Raw genomic sequence first — 22,469 nt, 5'->3', positions numbered from 1 at the left:
GACTGGTATGATGGTTTTGAGGCAGGTATATGCTTTGGTTATTTGACCTTCTGATGCAAGGACACCTTGTCAAGGGATGCATCACCTTGGATAGGGGATGCCAGGGAACTTGGAACATGAGTCACTGCATGGAAGGGGTGACATGGTTGCCTGAGGGATTGTGTAGCAGAGAAGGGAAAGCTAGGGATATATTTTTTTTGGTCATTATCATTGCCATATGGAATCAAATGCACATTGGGAGTGTTCCCTCAAACAATGATCAAATAAATTTTCACTAAGAGAACAAGTGGCCCTGGATTGTAGCATTGGACATTGGATGCATATTTGACCTTGGAGTAGATTTTGGACTTCTTGGGAAGTAGGTGAATCCTAATATTACTTTGAGGGTGGAGGTGTGAGCCTCTAGATTCCCTTGTTGCAAATGCAAGAATCGTATCTTTTTATTTTCTAGTTGAGAAAATGTGCATATGTGTATATGTGTATGTCATTGTAAACTGTATCGAGATGGATTTATAAATCTCCATAGACAGTATGGTTATTTATTGGTTGAAGAAAATGTGTATGCGTGTATATGTGGTCATTATTTTAAATACTATAATGAGTTGTGTTATAAAGCTCCAGTAACCAATATGTTTTTCATGTTTTAGCAGATGGTAATTGTAAATATTGCAACGAGTTGTGCTATAAAACTCCACAGGCAGTATGCTTTGTTGTCAGCACTCTTGCTGGTTATCAGTGTCATTGAACACTAAGGATGGTGATCGCCTAAGGGGGGGATTCTGTAACAACCTTGGTTAAAAAATCATGTAAAAATATATAAGACAATGGTTGATGGGACACGTATTCCAATATGAATGGTGGGAAAACTATCCTAGTGGGTGTCACTTCAGTTTATTATGGCTAAGGAAATTGGCAAAGGAAATGGAAAAGGCTTTGGAGAGGAAAAATGGCATTTTGGGAAAATTTATTTATGAAAATAATGGAAATTAGGAGAAAAGGAAGGTGAAAGGTCACATGATGAATGTGAGGAGGAAATTGGAGAAAAATAATGGAAAATGAAGAAAATAGAGGCCTCATTAATAAAAATGTTTCTGAGAATCAGTTGGAAAGTTTTTGATGAGCTTTTTCATTGGATCAAGAAACGAAAAGAAGGCAAGAGGAAGGAAGGAGCAAGCAAGGAAGAGCGGGATCAAGAAGAAGCTATAATAGGATTCTTTGCAGGTATTGATTTACATGTGTGTTTCCCTTGCTATATTTGGCATGCATGGTATTGCATGTGGTTATTTTGATATTATGGCATGGTTTTTTCCGAGTGTGATAGTGTTTTCAGCCTAGCCTTTCCATTTCCGAATAGTCATGGTGTGATGGGGTTCTCATATTTGGTTGAGCTAGATTATCGGATGGATTCGAAGCTAATTGAGGTGGATCTCTAAATGTTAAAACACATGGCCTAGTGGTCCTTAAACCGGACTGTGGATTACGATAAAGAGGCTAACCTAGTAACCCTTGAGCCAGACTCTAGGTTGTGGTAAAGCCATGATTCTATGCCTAGGTGGGCCTTGGAATCCTTGTTGGTGAATGACGGGATATACAACAAAGCCAAGAGTTGGATTTCTCTCCATTTGGCCTAATAATCTCGGGATGGGATATGCGGTAAAGCTTAGAGAGTGGGTCTTAGTTTAGGGCCTAGTGAACCATTGTGGATTACGGTAAAGTCTGAGAGACTAAGAGACAGGAAAATTCCTCATGGTATAGGTGAAGAAATCCAGTGGCCTCCTTGCTTGTTTGACCTAGTGATCTAGTGGAGATCATGGTAAATCTTCTTATTACATGTTTATTATGTTGGCCTAGTGATCCAGGATGGATTACGGTAAAGCCTGGTTTCTATTGATGAGGGTGAGGTGGTTTAGCCTCGGGATGCCCTGGTCAGTTCCTTTGGTTTGAGTCACACATTCATGCTTGGAATATGGCACAGGAGTGAATGGTTGAAGATAGATTTGGCTCTACTATTCTATGGTCAGGTGGAATGTGGTAATCCCATCCTAGGTTAGGATTTTGCATCATCAATATGAGGTTATTTCTTCTTGTATTTCTATGAGTGTTATATTGTTTTATATTTGGATCATATGGTTATGATTTTCTTGGTATTTCTATTGTTATTATGTTGGTTATGTATATGTTTTATGACAGTGGTTATGTATGGTTCTCTCATGTTTTTACTGGTAAAAGAATGAATAATGTATCTATGACCTAATATATGATAATGCAACAAACGATATAAGAATACAATGCTTCATATCGATTCTAAAATAAGTATAAGACCCCTATGCTTAAAACTATTATTTACACCTGTAGAATACATTTTTGTGATATGTTTGATGAAATGTCTCTCATGGCTAGTAGGGGTCCGGATAAGGGCTTGTTCAAGTATTTGTATTTGCATCATTGTTTCCTTGTTACATTTCTTTTTTGAAGGTGTCATTCAATTCTGGGTAGTGACCTGGGCTCTCAGCCTGAAAAGTGGCTCAAATCCTGAGGAGGTTGGCACAAAACTAAGAAAAATAATCCCTAGACATTAGCATGCCTTGGCATGAGAGTGTCCATAGCCACTTGGATGTTGTCACGTCCATACCACGAGAGCGTCTACGGGTCAAGTGGTCTAAAACATCAGTGGGACCCAGGGGCATGATACTTGAGTGGTTGGGATGGCTCGTGGGAGTGTTGTTGTTGATGTGGAAGGTATGATTGACGTGTTTCTGTCGATTCCACTTCCTTAAGGTCACCTAGGGGGTTGAATCATATCATAGTAGCCTCTCATCACATGTTTACCCTGGTTGGTTGATTACTTGGGCAAATGTGGGAGGAGGATGTTAGACGAATCCCATGATTTTGTCTTCCGTTAGCATATTTTTGGTTAGTCAAAAACCAAACCCTATATAGTAGGATATGGGAAGATTTTCCAAATATTTTATTCCTAAAGGATTTTAACCTCTTCCTACCTTTGGGAAAATGATGTATTTTGACTTCCTTAGTCCAGCAATGATGTAATTGTATACATTTCATGAACTTTAGTGTGAAAAATGTTGATTGGGGAAGTAGTAAGAGAGATCCGCTCTTTGATATTGTAAACTATGGAGTTTTAATACAAGTGATCAATATAGAAGTACACAACCCTTTTTCTCAAGGATTCATGTGTCATCAACTTCTGGTGATTTTTCTTTCTACGTTTATGTGTTATTTTATGGTTATCCATGAACATGTACTTCTTTTCATTATTTGAATGAAGACTATATGTTACAGAATTCATCCTAGATAGATGCTAATTTGTTTCATTCCATTTCAAATAATACCAATGTTTTTCATCTAAAGTTAAGCGTAAAATTCATGCTTGATAGATGCTTTATGTTTAATGGGTTTTGATTCTTAATTCCTCTACCATATGCTACAACGAATTTATAGATCCAGAAGTTTTGGCTACATTTCCCTTGTCCTAAATCTACTCCATAACAAGTTATTGATCACTTTAGTCAATTAGACTCCATTTCCAAATGTATATCTCTATTTCTCTGCCATTAAAATTTTAGAAACCTATTCCTCTATGATCTCAATACCTAGCCTAAAATCGAAGAAAACCAGTCATCTAAGTGACTGGAGATTCATATAGAGAGAGCTCTCTCTGAAGTTGGATGGGCTAGATTCCAGTTTTAAAGTGGTTTGTGGTTACCTTTGTGTTTCCTTCCTACAACTAAAGGAAATTACAGAGTGATAACAATCATATCCTTCCGTGATTTTTCTATTTGTAAATTTTTGTATGTGATTATATGCTCGGAACCTGCAGAGTTAAATTCATACCTGGATGGTTTTGTCAAAATTGTGTGCACCGTCATATTATAAATTTGTAAAATTGTGCCCACGAACTATACATTTTGCCGCACGGATCTAGACTTAAGATCTGGATTTGTGATCTGGTGCGGAGGATATTCAAGTGGCTAGTGATATATGTCAAAAGTGTTAAAATTGGAGGTAGATCTCAATTTTTAGCTTCTACGGGAAAGAGATCTCTGTATGAGATGTTTATGTTGCAAGTTTGTTTCGATCTCAAATTTTGGATTTTGCATTTTAAACATATTGAGTCTAGTCAACTCAATATGTGAGTGTAAGTTTGTTAGAATTGACCACTCTAACAAATGCTTTGTGAAGACGAGAAAACTCCAAGATAAAGATTGAACAAGATGAACAACTTTTGACCTGTGTTAAGGAGGGATGTGGTGACTTGTCTATGCCTGGATGATAGCTAATAGTTTGATGATTATTGAGTTTGTAGTTGTAAGATGTCTTTGTCAAGTAGTTTTCTATTTCTTTCAATTCTGGTTATAAAAAGGCTTGGTGGTTTTTAAAATGGAAGCCTCAATGTCTGAAACATCAATTCTTGTGTTAGTAAGGTCAAGTTCTTTGATCAAATTTTGAACACAGTTAGTATCGAGATCTCCATCCTATCAACTGACGGATAGATGAAAGAAAAATATCTGACAAATGGTGGTTGGTACATAGGATGGTTCATTACTTGACGACTCTTATTGCGGAAGCCTCGACGAGTCGAGGTGTCAATATTGTTGATCTTGCGAAGTTTATCAACAATGGTTAGAGGTAGTTACATTTTAAATGGAGGTCAACTGACAAATCAAAGATGCGATGGTGAAAGAGTGATGTTTGTGAGATTCTAGAGTGGATGTGAGTGTTGATGAAGACTAGTTTGATAGAGATTCATTTATTTTGTAATGTGTGTTTCTATATTTGTCAGGTAAGGATTAAGGGAGGGCGTTGGAGGTAATAATTCCATATGTATGATGTGATCTATAGGTTGTCATTATGAGTCCCGAGGTGTAAATCTGAGTTGTAGTTGTGTCATTTCCAAATCATAGATCCACTTTATTAAGATTTGTGATGAATAAGGATATAAAATGATTTATTTATGTCATAATATGCTTTTTCTAACATTAAAATAATATGTATTCAATAAAATATTTTTAATAAAACTATAAAAATAATTCCACATTATTAATAATTTGTTATAATATATGATGGTTTGTTATAATATATTAGTGGTAATAAAAATATAAAAAAATAATATTATATTAAAAGATTTGAAAAAAAAATACAATTTATTTAAATATAGTTTATAAATAAAAAAATAGTTTTTGGAAAAGAAATTATGTTTCTCAAAATTGCATTATTAATCCTCTCAAGCAATCAATTTACTTGTTTACTAACACAAATTATAATATTTAACTTTAAAATAGTTAAAGTATTTTTTATTTTAATTAAAAAAAATAGTTAACATTTTATTACATTACATTATAATGTTTAACTTTAAAAATAATTTAATATAAATCATTAACATTTTATTGAACTACATTATAATGTTTAACTTTAAAAATAATTAAAATATCTGTTATTTTAATTTAAAAAACAATTCGTTAACCTTTGATTCCACAAAAATTTAGATGTCTAATTCTTGGTGTGATCCATGCGATCTAACCGATAAAATTTGCTAATCCTAGGACTTTCCCGTATTCATAGCCATTATGCTTTTTGCAACATCTTTCTTAAGATGATCTTCTAACCTGGCCTTTTTCCATGCCAATACCAACAACTTTCTTGGCATTGGCAAGTGGTTTTCGTTGATGAGTTTTTGCATCCATATTACTGTTTTTGTGTGTGCCCGCTGGGAACTCCCACACCTCAGACTCTCTTTCTTTCTTTGTTCAGTTATAGGTCACGAATCAGCTTATTTCTTCTATACTTGGTTTTAATGTGTTGAAGATTAAATGCATATTTCATCCTTACTCAACACCATGAGTTATGGTTTGGTTGAATGTTTTGATTTCTGCAGGGAAAAATGTTTCTTAACTTTGTCACCTGGTTGAGAATGGGGTAAACTTGTTTTAACGGAAGTACAAAAACCTTGCATCTATAGCATCAACCTTGATATTCCCTTTGTCCTTTCACACTGTCAAAGAACTGCGAAATTATGTTACACCTCAATCATAAAAGAGGATGGGAGTTCTTGTGTCTGTGGAGTACAACAACCGATCATTGGCCTGAATGGGTGGGCGTTACAGTGACTTTTGTTATAAGATGATATGCATGATTCATTATAATTGTTGATTTGGGACATTTTCAATTCAAAAATATTAAAGTATCATGTTATATAATTTGAGCATAATTTAATTATAAATTTTAAAATATTAAAAAAAATATTCCAAAATTTACCATTAACATAAAAATGATATACAAAATGTTGAACCTATATAGTTGTTCATTTTTGGACAAAATTTTGACTTAGTCGTTCAACTTGCATACAAGGGGTTCTTGTTGCTTTTCCCCTGGCTTATTGTTTCAAATTCAATTACAACTGCCTAACCATGGGGCTGGTTTGTAATTTTAAAAAATTGGAGAGAAAACTTTTCACAAGTTACCGGTTGGAGTTTTGAAATAGTAAAATCGTTATTTTAAATAATGCATAAAATATTAACTCTTAACATATATATATACAATTACGGATTGGTTGCGCGCGCTCTGATATGCGATCAGGCTAGGTCTGCGATCGTCTGCCCGCCGCCATGGCTGCTCCAGGGGGTGCGGAGCCCTCTCCCACCCCTCCGCTATCACCAGCAGAAGCCTTCAGAAGCATTCTAACGCAGAGGGGGAAAAAAAGAACTCATCCTGAAGTCCCGAAGTTTATCAAAAAGCTGGATGAAATCCCAGAAATCGCTTTGCCGGAAGACCAAACGATCAAAATCGCCCTTGCCTTGGCTGACAGAGGTTTAGTGGGGCAATTTATGGGTCGGTGGCCAACAACAAAATCGACTGATGAATGGGTTCAACGAAACTGGAGACCCCTGCTTCCCAACAATGTGATCAGCTACGCGGTTGGAAGGGGCTTTTTCATCTTCGAATTCACTACCAAGGAAGACCGAGATCTGGTGTTCAGAAATGGCCCATATTTCATGGGAAACCAAGGTCTCTTTCTGAATAAATGGACACCCGACTTTGACCCCTCAGTCGATGTTCCAAAGGAGGTCCATGTTTGGGTTCGGATTCCCAATCTGCCAATACACTGCTGGAGCTATCAATCTCTGCAAAAGATAGGAAACGGACTGGGCAGATTCATCGACAAAGCTGATAACAAGGGCCAATACACCTGCGCCAGAATCTGCGTGGAAGTTGACCTAGAAGCTGGACTACCGGAAGCCATCAAGCTTACAGTGGGAGATTGGCACCACTTCCAAAAGCTGGACTACGAGCAACTGCCATTTAAATGCAGAATCTGCCATGAGCACGACCATTTTCAACGAAACTGCCCCAAAGCACCATCAGGGGACAAAGAGGAAGAAGAAGGATGGAAGGAAATAAAAAAGGGAAAGGTAGTCTCAAAGCCAAATGAGAAGAAGCAGACAGGACCAAAGGGGAACCCCCAGTCCAATGACAAGACCAAACCAGTCTCAAATGAAGGCCCATCCTCAGGTGAAAAGGGGGAGGCCTCAGAGAACCATGAAGAAACTGAAGATCAGCCGAAGAAAAGGAAAGATACCGAAGAAGAATCAAATGCCCACCTAGCCAAGGCAGATCAAGGGGAAAAAGCAGGCAACGACGAGCACATTAGTCTTGCATCTGACTCAGGGGAAGAATCAGAAGAAAGAGAATCTGAATCAGACAGCTCACAAATTTCTCCTATCAAATCGACCAGGGGCCGAAAATCCAAGAAGAAACAGAGAGAGGAGAAAACTTACATGGATGTTCTCCAAGGCTCCCAGAAAACTCTCAAGGGAATGATGAACACCAGATCAGGGCGCAAGCATAACAAGGCTCCAAAAGGAGCCACTCCCCCCCACCCCAGTAAATAATGAAATACGTCTCCTGGAATTGCAGAGGATTAGGTAGCAGGCTGAAAGAAGAGGCCCTAAAAGACATTGTGAGGTTGCATGTGCCTGAAATCCTTCTCATCCAGGAGACAAAGCTGGAGGACACTCTTCTCCTCCAATCCAGCAAAACATTCTGGCGCAAAGGCCCTGGTAGAGCTGTCAGTGCTAGAGGTGCCTCTGGTGGGATTGCCTCCTTCTGGGACAGCTCCAAATACGACTTGATTCAAGAAGAAAGTTGCCAGCACTGGATTTTCACTCAGCTCCTCCACAAAGACTCTGGTCAACAAGTAAGTATGTTTAACCTTTATGCTCCGGTCTCTCCATCGGAGAAAAAAATTTGTTGGGACTCGCTCCAGTCCTTTCTTTTATTGCACAATCCAGAAAACATCATTATTGCAGGGGATCTGAACGTTACTCTAGCTGCTGAAGAGAAAAAAGGTGGTTCCCCTGTAAGGGATCCAGCTAGAGAATGGGTAGAAGATATCATGATTGGCTGGGATTTGGAGGACATCAAACCATCAGCTGGGAAATACACTTGGTCTAATAAAAGATTAGGCCCCAGCCATATAGCTGCTCGATTGGACAGATTCCTAGTCCAAGCCTCCTTTCTTACTAGCGGGCTAATGGCATCATCCAAAATTCTGCCCAACTGCACCTCCGATCATAAACCCATAAGTCTCGAGCTCTCCATGGATGGTTTTCTTGGCCCCATTCCATTTAGATTTAGCCCTTTGTGGATTCAGCAAGAGGGTTTCAATGAGGTGGTTTCTGAAGTCTGGAACCGGAAAATACAGGGATCCCCTTTCTTCGTGTGGGAAGAAAAGTTGCGGGCTCTTAAGAGAAGACTCAAGGAGTGGGCTAAAGCTTTGAAAACACCTGCTGCCAAGAGAAAAGAGTCTATAGAAAACCTTGCTGCCCTTCAATCATCAATGGAGGATTCAGTTATTACCCAAAGTCTGCTCCAAAAAGAAGTTGAGTTGCAAAAAGCCCTTCATAAAGCTAGTAGGGACGAAGAGGAGTATTGGAGACAAAAATCCAGAAACTTATGGTTACAGGCCGGCGACAAAAATACTAGTTTTTTCCACAAGCATGCCGAAGCTCGAAAGCAATTCAAAAATGTTTCAGAAATCCGCTCCCAAGATGCAGTGGTTAAAGATTTTGAAGGCATCAAGAGAGCAGCCTTCTCCTATTTCAAAGATCTCTACTCAGCGCCTGATGACCAGCCTATAGATCCTCAAGCCTATCCGTATAATCTAATCCCCTTCTGTGTGCAAGACCCTGTCAATAATATGCTGACTGCCCCGATCAGCATGGATGAGCTCAAGAAAGCCTTGGATTGCATGGAACCGGATAAGGCGCCAGGGCCTGATGGGTTCACTGCTAGGTTCTTTCAGTCTTGCTGGTCAACTATCAATAAAGACCTCCTGAGAATGGTTAGGAAGTCCCAATTTTGCGCAAAGATAGGAGGCAGTACCAATTCAGCCTTCCTTGCATTGATTCCGAAAGAGAAAGGAGCTTCAGATTTCAGTAGATTTCGACCCATTTCGTTGTGTAATACTAGCTATAAACTGATTACCAAAATAATATCCATTCGCCTCAAGAATATTCTGCCGGACATCATACCGGAGAACCAAGGAGGCTTCATCAAAGGGAGAAAGATACTGGATAATATTGTGCTGGTTCAAGAGGCAGTTCACTCAAGTGGCCAGAGAAAAGAGAAAGGAATGGTAATAAAACTCGATTTGGCTAATGCCTTTGACAGGGTGAGGCATGACTTTTTGTTTGTTGTTATGACGAAAATGGGCTTCTCAATAAACTTCATAAATTGGGTGAAAGCCTGCATTGCCTCTCCTTGGATTGCACCGTTGGTAAATGGACGTTCGACTGAATTTTTTACAGCTTCCAGGGGATTAAGACAAGGTTGTCCGCTGTCCCCGCTTCTCTATGCTATTCAAGCCTCAGTGCTTAGTTTCCAGCTCGACTTCTGTCAGCAAGTCCAAATTCTGCCAGGCCTCAGAATGGTGCATAATGTCAAAGACATAAACCATGCCCAATTTGCCGACGATACTCTGCTACTAGGTGGAGCGAGCATTAATTCGGCCAGATCTTTTAAAAAGGAACTGGACATCTATAAGGAAGCCTCCGGCAGCAAGATAAACTATTCAAAAAGCACAATCTTTGGCTGGAACTGCTCAGCCAAAAATCTGGCTGACATAGCTAGGCTTCTTGAGATGAAAATCTGTCAGGATTGGGAATCATTCAAATATCTTGGGATCCCAATTTTCAGATCCATCCCTAAAGTTACCCACTGGATGCCCCTTTTGGACAAGCTTAAGCTCAGAATACAAGCCTGGGGAGCCTCCTGGCTGAACACTGCTGGGAAAATAATTCTTATAAAATCTGTCCTAACAAGCATGCCTCTTTTTCAGCACTCCATTCTCCTTGCCCCCAAAACCTTTCTCAGTAAAATGGATGGTATGCTGAGGAGATTCCTGTGGGAAGGGGGGAAAAACAATGAAAGAAGACTTCATTTAGTAAATTGGGATACCATTAAGAGACCATTCATGGAAGGAGGTCTGCAAATGAGAGATTTGGCTGCTCAAAATCTCGCTCTAGGCTCAAAAATTTTGTGGAATATTGTGGCTGGGAAAATAAGCTGGAGCAAGAAAGTACTGTGGAAGAAATACTTTCAAGGTCAACGTTTGAGATGTTTGGACCTTCCACCAAAAACCTCCAAAGGTTCCCCAATATCCAAGCTTTGTATCGCGGCTCTGGAGAACTTCAGTCCCAACCTCTATTGGATCCCAGGTAATGGGAAAAAAATTAGAATTTGGAAAGATCAGATTCTTGGAGACCAGCAGCTACACCATATAGAAGGCCTGGCAAATATTATACTATGGCTGCAATCCAACAATAAGGAAACACTTTGGGACATATCCACCTGGACGGAGGATGCTGGCAGAAGATGGGACAGCTGGAATCTAGGAGAGGTACCACACCATTTGCAATCTGAAGCTTCATTACTATTAGACAAACTCCAAGGAAAATCTCCCTTGTCAGCAACAGCCAAGGACAAAAGAGGGTGGGGCTCCCATACTGGTTCCTTCTCGGTTGCTGAAGGATACAAAAGTTTGATTGTTGTTCCGAATGTTCCTCCAGACCCAACGCAATGGAAATTCATATGGAGCTTCCCTTCACTCCCAAAAATAGACTTCTTCTGCTGGACGCTAGCTCATAACAGTATTCTCACAGGAGATAACCTGAGAAAACGTGGAATGGAAGGGCCATCCAGATGCCCATTATGTATGTCAGAGGAAGAAACAGCTGATCACCTGTTGTTGTTGTGCCCCTTTGCCAAGGCAGTTTGGAAGGGGGTTCTGAGCTCAAGGGCGGACAAGATTGAGCTGCCAAGAAATGTGCCAAACCTGCTTCACGAGTGGGCCAAGCTATCATCGTTCTGCCTCAATAAAAAAAACCTGCTTAAGACTGCATGGATGTGGATCCCTAAATTCATCTGCTGGAAGTTATGGCTGGAAAGGAATAACAGAATATTAAGAGGAGAAATCTGCACATCAAACAACGTTATATCCAAAATTAAAGCTATTCTGGGAGAGACATTGGAAGCTAAGCCGGCCTTAAGGAATGAAGCGAAGCTGGACAGTGAGGAGGAGCTTTGGCTGAAAGATATTGTCCCAAATAATCAAACCAACCCTATTACTCCAGCCTCTTGCCATGCTATGTGGGAAATACGCCTGGAAGAACAGGAATTTCTAAAGTGGAGATCGGCCCTAGATGACCATTGTCTATTCTTCGACGGGGCCTCTAAAGGCAATCCAGGAGCTGCGGGTGGAGGTGGAATTCTGCTGAATCCCGATGGCACTACATTACTCAGGTATCATTGGGGTCTGGGAATCGAATCAAACAATAGAGCTGAGGCTCTAGCTTTGTGGCAGGGGCTGACTCTGGCTCTTAAACGGAATATTCAATCCCTGACGGTCTTTGGAGACTCTCGGCTCATCATTCAAGCAATGAACTCACTCTCGAATCCTTTGCAGATCCATTTAGGCCGAATTCTCAAGAAAATTAGACCCATGCTGGCCAAGTTTCGGAAAATTTCCTTCTATCATATAATGAGGCAGCTAAATTCTCAAGCCGATTTGGAAGCCAATCTTGGCTCAGCCAGAAGCCAAAGAACCCTTTCAGTCAACTCTGAAGAATCTCTCTGCATCATCCCTTAATAGTCTTACCCAGGAAAACTGTTCTTTCTGATGTATTGGGGATCAGCTACTGAACCAGCAATCTTGGATATCCATCAGGCTTTTGCTGAGCTAGTTACCAGATCACCTGTTTCTGAATCAATTACACCAAGCTCCAAGGGCAGGCAATCAAGAAAGTTAGATGCTTTGGAATCTCTGTTACTGGCAGGCTCTATAATCTCTGTTCCCAGCAGAATCCTGAGTCGATTTGGGCGTTGTGAGATTGAATGGAAGAATGCACTTTACAGGTGTGCAATCTCTCGGTTCTCATCTGTTGTCAAGTGGCTATATTCAGTTCTGTGGCGCAAACACAATCAATAGACCTGTTGGAGGTAAAGTTCAGAATCTATCCCAAGGATTTGCTGTTGCAGTAGCCCAGTTAGTAAATTCAAGCAGCGGCGCAGCACTGTCTAAGACCGATCCTTCTTCAGCTCATCCAGAAAGCGGGTGGTTCTTCAGTCGACTGTGGACTCAGAGAAATGACGAGGAGTAAGCATTGATCATTATCACGGGACAGAGCAACAAAACGGACAGCACAAATTGACAGCCCGGACAAATCCGGCAGTTATCAGAACCTTTAGGCAGGGACTCTGCGGATATTTCCCAAAGGGCGATTCTATGTCAAAGCATAACCATGGACCTCACTGTGTAACAAGAAATCTGAGAGACAAGAAAATTGAGGAATCTATTCCGGTGTAATAAGTACGCGGCAGCTGTTTTGCCGCCAATCAAAAATTAACCGTTAAAGTCAAAAAAAAAACATATATATATACAGTTTGAATGGGTCTAATGGTTAAGAGCATGTGTTTTTTTTTCCAATATTACAGGTTCAAAATTACTTAGAGAAATAGAATATATATGCTTTAATGGATTATAGAAATAAATCCCTTGTCTTTAACTTTAAAATTGAATAATAATAATATATATATATATATTTTTTAAAGATAAAAACAATATCACAATGATAACATTATTCTTATATTTATTTGTAAGGTAGATAGTAAATCCTTTCAGATAAGTCAATTCTTTGCATTAGGATATAAAATTTTCCATGTAATTATATTTTTACGGTTGCAGAAGAGGCAATAAGTGATGTATGATGCCAAGTAAAAAAGAATGTAGAATATGCAATCAGAGTCCTAGGCTAAGCTTGTAAATGAATGTCAGATTTTGGAATATTTAATGGACATGAAGCAATCGAAACAGTTGACTTTAATAATGTATATTAAATTTCTAAAATATTTCGATTTCCGTGAATGCACCGACAAATGTATATTAAATTTCTAAAATGTTTCGATTTCCATGAATGCACCGACAAAATCATGTTGGCATATTGAATGGAGAAATCAATACTCCACCACTTCTCTGTTTTCGATACAGGTTAAATATTTGGTGGTTATTGTGTTTTGTTTTACCATAACATAGTCAATATATACAGAATAAGTCGATGATGATACAAGAAAGAGAGACATGAACTAGGCATGGTGGTAGAGCCCTGAAAACAGGTTAAATATTTGGTGGTTATTGTGTTTTGTTTTACCATAACGTAGTCAATATATACAGAATATGTCGATGATGATAAAAAAAGAAAGACATGAATTAGGGAGGGTGGTAGAGCCCTGAAAATTTTCCAAAACTTGTTGTGGATGAACTCCTTGGAGTTTATGAATGAACATAGTCCGAGTTCTTCCATTTGGTTTTCTCTTGTAATACTCCATGTATGTTAGGAATCTTATCGTCTCAAATATCTCTCACATGGCCGCCATAACCATACTAACTGATACATAATAAGACAACAATGTTTGTATATTTGCTTCCCATGACCTTGCTTTATACAGTGTTTCGTTTTGTTATTTCCAAGGGCAAATTCCAACGGTACAATGATCTGTATGTCTTACCATATGTTTTATTTTTTATTTTTCTATAACTCATTTACACAATAAAATAAGAGCCGCTGGAGGCAGCAGTAGTCCCTGCCGAGCAAGTCAAGAGCTGGATAATCATGGGTAGAGCTATAATTTTATTTTATGTTCTTTACTGTGCCACAGTTTGAGAAGAATAAAAATAAAAAAATCCTCAATTGAAACATGTAAAGCATTTAGGTACGGATGTTGCTTTCAAGTGATGCTTCTTTGTCTGTATAAGAGAAATGAATTTGCATGTCTGCTCCAGGAGAAAGAATGTTGAACTTTTCATCAAAAACATATATTCCAAACAAGGTTGAACTTGTAATAAAAATATCGATTCCATGTACCACAATGAAGAGACAACAAGGGTGAAAGAAATGTATCCTTCTTGGATGAAGAAAGTTATATATAGTTATATTGCGTATGCAGATTTTTTTTAAGAAAGAAATGTATCCTTCTCGGATGAAGAAAGTTGTATATAGTTATATTGCGTATGCAGATTTTCTTGAGAAAGATCCATATTTTTCAGACTTCCCAAACTCAGAATACAACCCTGAGTACGATTTTGAGAAACAACATAATAATTGAGAGGGTTTAAAATAAAAAATAAAAAACTAAATAAAATTTTCCATACGCTCTCTATGGGCGTGCAATCTCATCAGAGCTTCCTACGATCTCTTGATATGTGCTAGTGATACATAAATTATAATACAAAAACACTGAATTTATCAAACACTAGCAACGACGTTAAACATATTAATTTACTATACTATAAAGTCATTATCATTGTAATATTTCATTTTTTTTTGGATATGGTTAAAATGGATCGATTTTTTTTTTCTAAGTAAGAGTAATCTATTGATAAAAATAAAAAAGGTATTACAAAGGTGTCTTGGCCGGAAAGGAACACGGCCTAACTCAGCTTGCTGCCATTAACAAGATCTGAGGTTGTCCTAACAGAGGGGAAACCAGTTTTAGAGAGAGAGATACAAAAGAACACCAAAAATTATCCACAGTTTTCTGAAAAAAACCAATAAAACAACATTGCAAACCCAGCAACCCCACCCAAAACCAGCGGACCACCCAGAAAACCGGCAGTGCGTCCGCACTGGACCACCAACCTGGACAAAAAGAGGCAGAAAAAACCAAGAGCTAAGTGAAGTGCCACCTGGCATTCGTGACGCGCGTAATGAAATCCTCTGTGGCAGGTTCCTCCACAATCGGGCAAGCCCAGTCATCTGGGTTGTCTGACTCAGTATGGCCCACTGCCTGCTGCTCGCCTTCTCTGCTGCCGGCTTCCAGCTGCGGGCCCGACGTGTCCGTCATGCGGCTTTCCACAGCCTGCGTGTCACTCTACAGGCCCAAATCCTCATGCGAGCTGCCAACGATGGCCTTCCCATTCCATTTGTTCCGACCACCATTACCACCTTGAGCTTCTTCATTGTCTCTGTTTCGACTCGGTCCAGCTCTATGCATCTCGTCCATGGAGATTGTCATCGGGATACTCTGCTCTGCTTCCTCAGTAATGGAGATGGAAATAGTGGCGATGATGATCGGTCTGTTTAGAGAGCTTCTGAATTGGAATTGCGTGGTATGGGGGGTCTGGTGCAGGGGCAAAGGGAAGGGAGCAGAGCGCACAGCCGTCGCACCGCTACCAGAGCAGTGAAGGCCTGCTCTGCCCTGGCCACTTCTGGTGTTTGGATAGTGGGGATTTTCCACCGAGGAAGTTGGAGAATCCAAGATAATGCGATGCCGAGCCTAAGACCTAGAGCTACCACCCCGCGTGCCGCCACGTATGTTAAGCATATGGTGGCGAACCATGGTGGAAGGAGGAGCAGAGAGAGAGTCAACGTAAGTGGTGGGGGAGTAGATAGGGGATTTGGGCACTGAGGAATCAGAATGCTGGAGAGCGGGTGCTGAATTGCAGAGAATTTTTTGGGAATGGTGGTAACCATTGCCCGAAACAAGGCTGCAAACAATCCAACAACGTTGCCTTGTGTTGGTTCTTTCAATATGCTCGGCCACCTGCAGAGGGCAAGTGCAATGGAACAGGGGAAGAATGCCAGGTTTGTGAGCGGCCGTCATGGTTAAATAGGGTATGGCTCTGCCTCGGCTATAGCAAGCATTTAATGTCATCTACGAGGTGCTCTGAGGAGTATTAACTCTGGTCTTGGGAAGATTGCCAAGGACCATGTGGCCAGCCCATCCACCATTGTCCCATCTTCTCACCGCAAGCGCATTAATGGTCACCCGCATCCGAGGGTTGAGCTTCCTGTTGCACCAAGTCAGTGTAAGTTTGCAGTTGATTGTGGTCATCTATGATGTCGAGCGGTCCATAGTGAAGGATCTAGTCTTGATCTGTCCCGATGTTTGCTAGAAGATCAGCAACTTTGTTACAATCCCCTTTGACATGAATAAAAGTTATTGCTTTTCTGTCTTTTATCCATTTCTCTATTGTTTCAAGCCTGGTCATTAGTCTCCAACTGTTGACAACTCGTAAGGTAGATCTTCCTTGTTGTATTTGAGTAGCCATATTGATGAGGATTTGAGTATCCCCTTCTATAAGGATTGGATAGAGATTATGTTGGTCAGCGAGCTTCATACCTTGCCACAGGCCTTTCAATTCTGCTGAGTTGTTCGTGTCCCATCCAATGGAACCAAAAAAAGATAATAAAGGTTGGCCCTCATGATTTCTAAATATGCCTCCATATCCTGCTTTGCCCAAGTTGCCTTTGGAGGCTCCATCAAAGTTTAATTTAATCATTCATGTAGGGGGGTGAGACCAGTATGAGAGCTGCTTGGTTGTGATGCTGGTTCTATCATGAGCCGATTGAACTTGTGGGAGTTGTAGATTCCAGTTGGCCCATATACTTAATTCCTGTGGCTCGGTTGGAAAGCCCTCCGTTGTCCATTGATGCAAGGTGAGAGTTTCCTTGATGTTCTGACATAGGTTAGTCCATATTGTTTCTAAGGAAGTTTGATGATTTTTGAAAATTCACTTATTTCTTTCCTTCCAAATTGTTCATAGAAGGAGACCTAGCAGGATGGTCCATAACTTATTGAGAATTTTGCTGTTGTAGGGCTATGGAGTCCAATCACTGATGGTGCTTCTTAAATCCCCAAGAATTCAGCAAGGTCTCTAGCATCTGAATGTGAGCTTCTCCTAGAGTTGATTTGCCATGCTGCAGGAATCCATTAGGTGTTGAATGTTTTCTTCATTGTTTTGACAGTTGGGACAGTAAGAAGGACCATGAAATCCTCTTTTAATTAAGTTATCCCATGTGAGAATTCTTTGATGATACAACAGCCAGATAAAAGTGGAGACTTTGGGCCAAATCCCTGTAGTCCATATACGTTGCCAGACAGGATCAATTGGTTCCTAAGTTTGGCATAGTATTTGGTATGCCTCTTTGGTGGTGTATGTACCTTTCGGTGTGTAGCCCCATCTTAGAACATCACTTTCTGTATGGACTCTAATTCTTCTATTGGTAAGCTCTTTGTGTAGCTCCAAGTGATACGCTTCCGTTGCTTGCTGTACTATTTGCCTTATCAGTTTCCATTGCCTGAATCCTTGTGTAATTCCAAGAGTCCATAATTGTGCAACATTGTTTGCCTGGTTAATGTGATTTGCATGATGGCTTGTATCTGGTAAGAATGCTTCAATTTTGGGTCTCTGTTGCCAAGAGTCCATCCAGAAACGAGTCGTTCTTCCATCCCTTATCTCCTAGAAGATATGTTGGTAAATTACCTCTCTGTGTTGCCTGGCCGCGTTCCAGATTAGGGAACCTGTAGGTGTAGTCATGATTCTGATTATTTCTTGTTGCAGTCTATTGTTAGCATATTTTGTTCTCCATAGTTGCGCCCATAGCTTCTTTGGACAGGAGACCCATTGCCACCAGATCCTTGCTCCCATCAAAGTGTTTCTTTGTTCAGGATCTCGTAAGCCGAGGCCACCCTTTCTTTGGGCTTGCAGACTTTATCCCATTTGACTAGAGCCCACTTTCTGTTTTGCCCTGTGGAGCCCCATAGGAAATTGCGTTGCAAATTGCGAATTCTTTTCAGTACCCATTTCAGCGCTGCAAGCACTGAGAACAGATAAAGGGGAATAGCTTGAAGAACAGCTTTTATCAAGACTAGTCTACTTGCCATATTGAGAGTTCTATATGTCCAAGATACTAGTCGGTTTTCCATTTTCTCTGTGAGTTGATGCGAGGAAGTATGTTTTAAAGCTGAGACTATAAGAGGGGCACCTAAATACTGAGACGGAAGCTTGGCTTGAGAGAAACCAATGATGCGAGTGATGATTCTTTGGGTGGGAATAGGAGTATAGAAGAAAAAGATCTAAGATTTGGAGGTGTTGATGGTGGTGCCGAGGCTTCTGAAAACGTGTCTAGAATAGCTTTGAAGGTTCTAGCTTCTTGTATAGAGGGGTGACCAAAGAGCATATTGTCATCAACAAATTGTTGATGGGTAATGGTAGGGGATCCATGGACAGAGAGTCCTCTGATATCATTGGATTGCACTGCATGTTTTATGATACGACCTAGACCTTCAGCCATGATTACAAAAAGAAAAGGGGACAGTGGGTCACCTTGACAAATTCCTCTGGAAGGGTGATAAGGTTTAGATGGGATTCCATTGACAAGAACAGAGCAAAGAGGGAAGGATATGAGTGTTATCATCCATCGAACCCAAGTTGGACTGAAACCAAAGGCCTTTAGCATCTGTCTTATATATGTCCAGCTGAGTTTATCAAAAGCTTTGGAAAGGTCAATTTTCAGAAACATACCTGCTTGTTTGTTCAATTTGAGCGAATGAATGGTTTCATGGGTTAGAATTATACCATCTAGAATTTTGCAACCTTCTACATATCCAGATTGCTCTGGAGAGATGATAATAGGAAAGAGCGGTTTGAGGCGATTGGCTATGACTTTAGAGATAATTTTGTAGATAACATTGCGGAGGGCAATAGGCCTGAACTTCTCCGGAGTGCTTGGTTACGCGACTTTGGGAATAAGGGCAATGAAGGTTGAATTGAACGAAGGGAGTAACCAATACATTTTTCTTGATTCTGCTACTACCTTCCAGACATCTTCTTTAATAAGATCCCAGAAGTGATGATAAAAATTGGATGTGAAGCCATCAGGTCCCGGCGCCTTCCCGGCCTTTAGTTGATTGGACGCTTCTTCAACTTCCATAATTGTTACTGGTCTCAGCAGTAATTTATTATGCTCCTCAGTAATGAGTTTAGGTATGTGTTGTAGGATATCATTGATGGCACTCTGTCTATCTGCGGGTTGTTCTTGGTGAACAGTTTTGAAGTGATTTATCAACTCCTCTATGTCTTCCTGTTTTTCCAGTTTGTCTCCTTGAGAGTTTTGAATATGTGAGACTGTATTGTGCATTCTTCTTTGTATGGTTGTGCTGTGGAATAACTTCGTATTTCGTTCCCCTTCTTTGAGCCATCTAATTCTTGATTTCTGTCGCCATAGTAGTTCCTCTTGTTTGCCTCTTTCATCTAGCTGAGATAGTAGTGTTTGTTCCTGCCTTGGAAGAACCTCGTATTTCGTTCCCCTTCTTTGAGCCATCTAATTCTTGAATTTTGTTGCCATAGCAGTTCCTCTTGTTTGCCTCTTTCATCTAGCTGAGATAGTAGTGTTTGTTCCTGCCTTGCATACTCCTCTGTTCTACCTTCAAGGATGATTTTCTGCTGAAGTTCGGTCATGCTCTGCTCCAGGATTTTTTTCTCTTGGAAGATGTTACCAAAGGTGGTATGGTTCCAGATTTTAATTTGTCTTTTGATATGTTTCAGTCTTTGCTGGAATTGGTACATAACTAAGCCTCCGTTGGGAATAAAGCTTTCCCAAGCGTCTTTGACCATGGTATTGAACTCAGGATGGGTAAGCCAGAAAGCTTCAAATTTGAATGGTTTTCTGTTGGAGTTTCCTGGATTCTTCCATTGTAAAGAAATAGGCCAATGATCCGAGCCAGCTAAGGGTAGGATAGAGGCACTTATATCTCCACCAAGATGAACAAAATTGTCTGAGAGTAGAAACCTGTCCAACCTGGATGCTATTTGGTGAGTACCTTCTCTTTTGTTGTTCCAGGTGAAGATGCCATTGTCAAAGGGTGGATCCATAAGACTATTGTGTTGAATATATGCTTTGAACTCATTGCTTTCTTTGTCCAGCTTTCATCTACCGCCCTTTTTTCCCTCCAACTGTGTTATCATGTTGAAGTCTCCTCTTGTTATCCAAAGTGGATGGGCTCTTGGAGCGTTGAGGATCCTCAATGTTTCTAATTACTTTATCTTTTGCGTACTTTCCTGAGGGAAGTAAACATTAGTTAGGTGTCCATGTATGTTGGTGCTGATCAAATGGAACATGGCTTGAATGAAATAGTGTGAAGCATGGATATTTGTTAAAGAAATATACTGGGAGTTCCATGCTATGGCTAATCCTCCTGATGCACCGGTTGCGTCGACTATCGCCAATTGACAGCCCGCCCAGGCTTTGGATAGAATGGGTTCTAAGGTACTGGCACTGCATTTTATTTCTTGCATGAAAACAATGTGTGGTTGTTCTTGCAAGATCATGTTCTTCAGCATTCTGTACTTCCCAGGACCATTAAGTCCTCTTACATTCCATGAGATGAGCTTCATGGTTAACTGGTAGGTAAGGATCGGTAATACTTGGTCAACTTGAAGCATCTTCCCGACTCCACTAGCATTTCCCCAATTAATATGGTACATTGTAGATCTGTCTTTCTGCCTCTTTTCTTTCCATCTTTAATAATATGTTTCCAATCCCATTTTCCTACTTGCTGTATGCCCAAAGTATTGTGCTGATGCACCCTTGTGAGCACTACTTCCAAATTTTCCAGTTGTCTGTCCGGCATTGAGTCGAAATCTTTTCTTTTGCAGACCTACTCTAGATTGAAGATGTCTATTTCCCCCAGATCAAAGCTTTCTGGTTCCTCTTCCATTAATCTTTGCTGATTTCCCCCATCCTGGTGGATTGATGGCTGAGAGGGTTCTGCCTGAGTATCATCTATGTCCATATTTTTTTCAGACCATAAGGCTTTGTGAATAATAGGATCGGAGTTGGGTTGCGAATCGGAGGCCGGATTTTCGGAGGGGATGGCTTTCACGGGATGACTGGTGTTAGCTTGGGTGAGAGTGGGGGGCAGAGGTTTGGAAAGAACAGAGTGAGGGTTTTCTGGCCTGGGCGATTCTGAATCGAGTTGTTCTAGATCCGTCAGAATATTAAAGCTGTTGCTGGAGGAAGGCATAGCCGAAGATGGAGCTACATTTTTGGGTGCTGATGGAGGTTTCTTGTTATGCTTTTTCCTGCTTGTTACCTTGGTGAAGCCTTCTGGATCTGACGTGCCACCTGAGTCTGTGGTTTTAGGTGGTATATTTAAGGGGCAGTCACGAAAGAGGTGACCGTGGGTATGGCATCACCTGCAACGGAAGGGTACATGTTCATAGTCAAGGGGTTGAATACATTCAAATTCATCGTGAAGAAGACTTACCCTGTCCGGTAGCTCATGGCCAAGCTTCATGTAGACGCAGATCCTCGCATAAGATGTGTATCTCCGAAGATTAGTTTCCTCTGCTGCCTTTGTAAACTCACCAAGTCCATTGCCAATGGCTGTTAGGGAATCCTCATCCGAGTATTCCAGTGGAAGCGAATACAAGCGTATCCAGACTGGCGCCCAGCTGAAATCTTCCTTGTCGGGGTTGAATCTTTCGACCCAGTCATGCAGATATAGACCCGCTGCATTGAAGAAGTAAGGTCCTCTATCCAGGACCCTGTTCTGGTCTTCAAGGCAGTTGAAAGTGGCAGTGAAGAAGCCTTTAGGGCCCAGCTGTAGAGTTACATGACCTTTGGGCTTCCATTTGGAGGAGTTTCGGCCTTGCAGAGCTTTTTCAGTAGGCCAGAAGCCTATAAATTTGCCAATCAGGGCATGATCTTTCATGTATTGTATTTGCGCATTGATCATGTGGGCAATAAAGAATTCTTCGGCTTGCCTGAAGTCGTTGGTCTATCTGATTTCTCTTGTTCCACATCTTCTTATTCATTCTCCTCCGGCTGCTGTGCAGGCTGCGTTTCATATTTCTCTGCTATTTTAGTTTCATTCTCAGTATGGTTTCCCTTATTGTGCGTTTTGGGGGAAGGCGCTGATGCCTCCCCCATTGGACTGCTCATTGTCCTTTGCTATCAGAGTTCTAGAGTCAGAGCTAACAGATCTGTTGGTGAATGTAGAGCTATGTGCTCAGACTGTGCGCCAAAAATGGACCGAATTTACTCATGGTATTTTTCATGGTATTTTTCCATGGCATTGGCTCATAGTATTTGACTTTGTTTTTTGAGGGAAAA

General features: G+C 40.6%; 1 protein-coding gene across 1 annotated transcript; it reads left to right on the top strand.

The window, feature by feature from the left end:
• Positions 1-6,623: 6,623 nt before the first annotated feature.
• On the top strand, positions 6,624-12,163 carry LOC149151110 (uncharacterized). Its single transcript, XM_089443063.1, has 5 exons — positions 6,624-6,846; positions 7,066-7,647; positions 7,941-8,105; positions 8,346-9,626; positions 9,825-12,163. The coding sequence occupies exons 1-5, from the start codon at positions 6,624-6,626 to the stop codon at positions 12,161-12,163; spliced, it is 4,590 nt and encodes a 1,529-aa protein (XP_089299189.1).
• The last annotated feature ends 10,306 nt before the right edge of the window (positions 12,164-22,469 follow it).

This window comes from Pinus tabuliformis, chromosome 9 (genome assembly GCF_031772625.1).
Source record: "Pinus tabuliformis cultivar Carrire ecotype Pingquan chromosome 9, CPIR1, whole genome shotgun sequence".
Taxonomy (NCBI): Eukaryota; Viridiplantae; Streptophyta; class Pinopsida; order Pinales; family Pinaceae; genus Pinus; species Pinus tabuliformis.
This window is presented reverse-complemented; position numbering and strand designations above follow the sequence as displayed.

Excerpts from the sequence above, each read along its gene's own strand:
- LOC149151110 (XM_089443063.1), top strand. The coding sequence starts at position 6,624 with ATGGCTGCTCCAGGGGGTGCGGAGCCCTCTCCCACCCCTCCGCTATCA. Across the intron at positions 7,648-7,940 it reads AGATCAAGGGGAAAAAGCAG|GTAGCAGGCTGAAAGAAGAG; the intron begins GCAACGACGAGC and ends GCAGAGGATTAG. Across the intron at positions 8,106-8,345 it reads CAGTGCTAGAGGTGCCTCTG|CTGCTGAAGAGAAAAAAGGT; the intron begins GTGGGATTGCCT and ends ACGTTACTCTAG.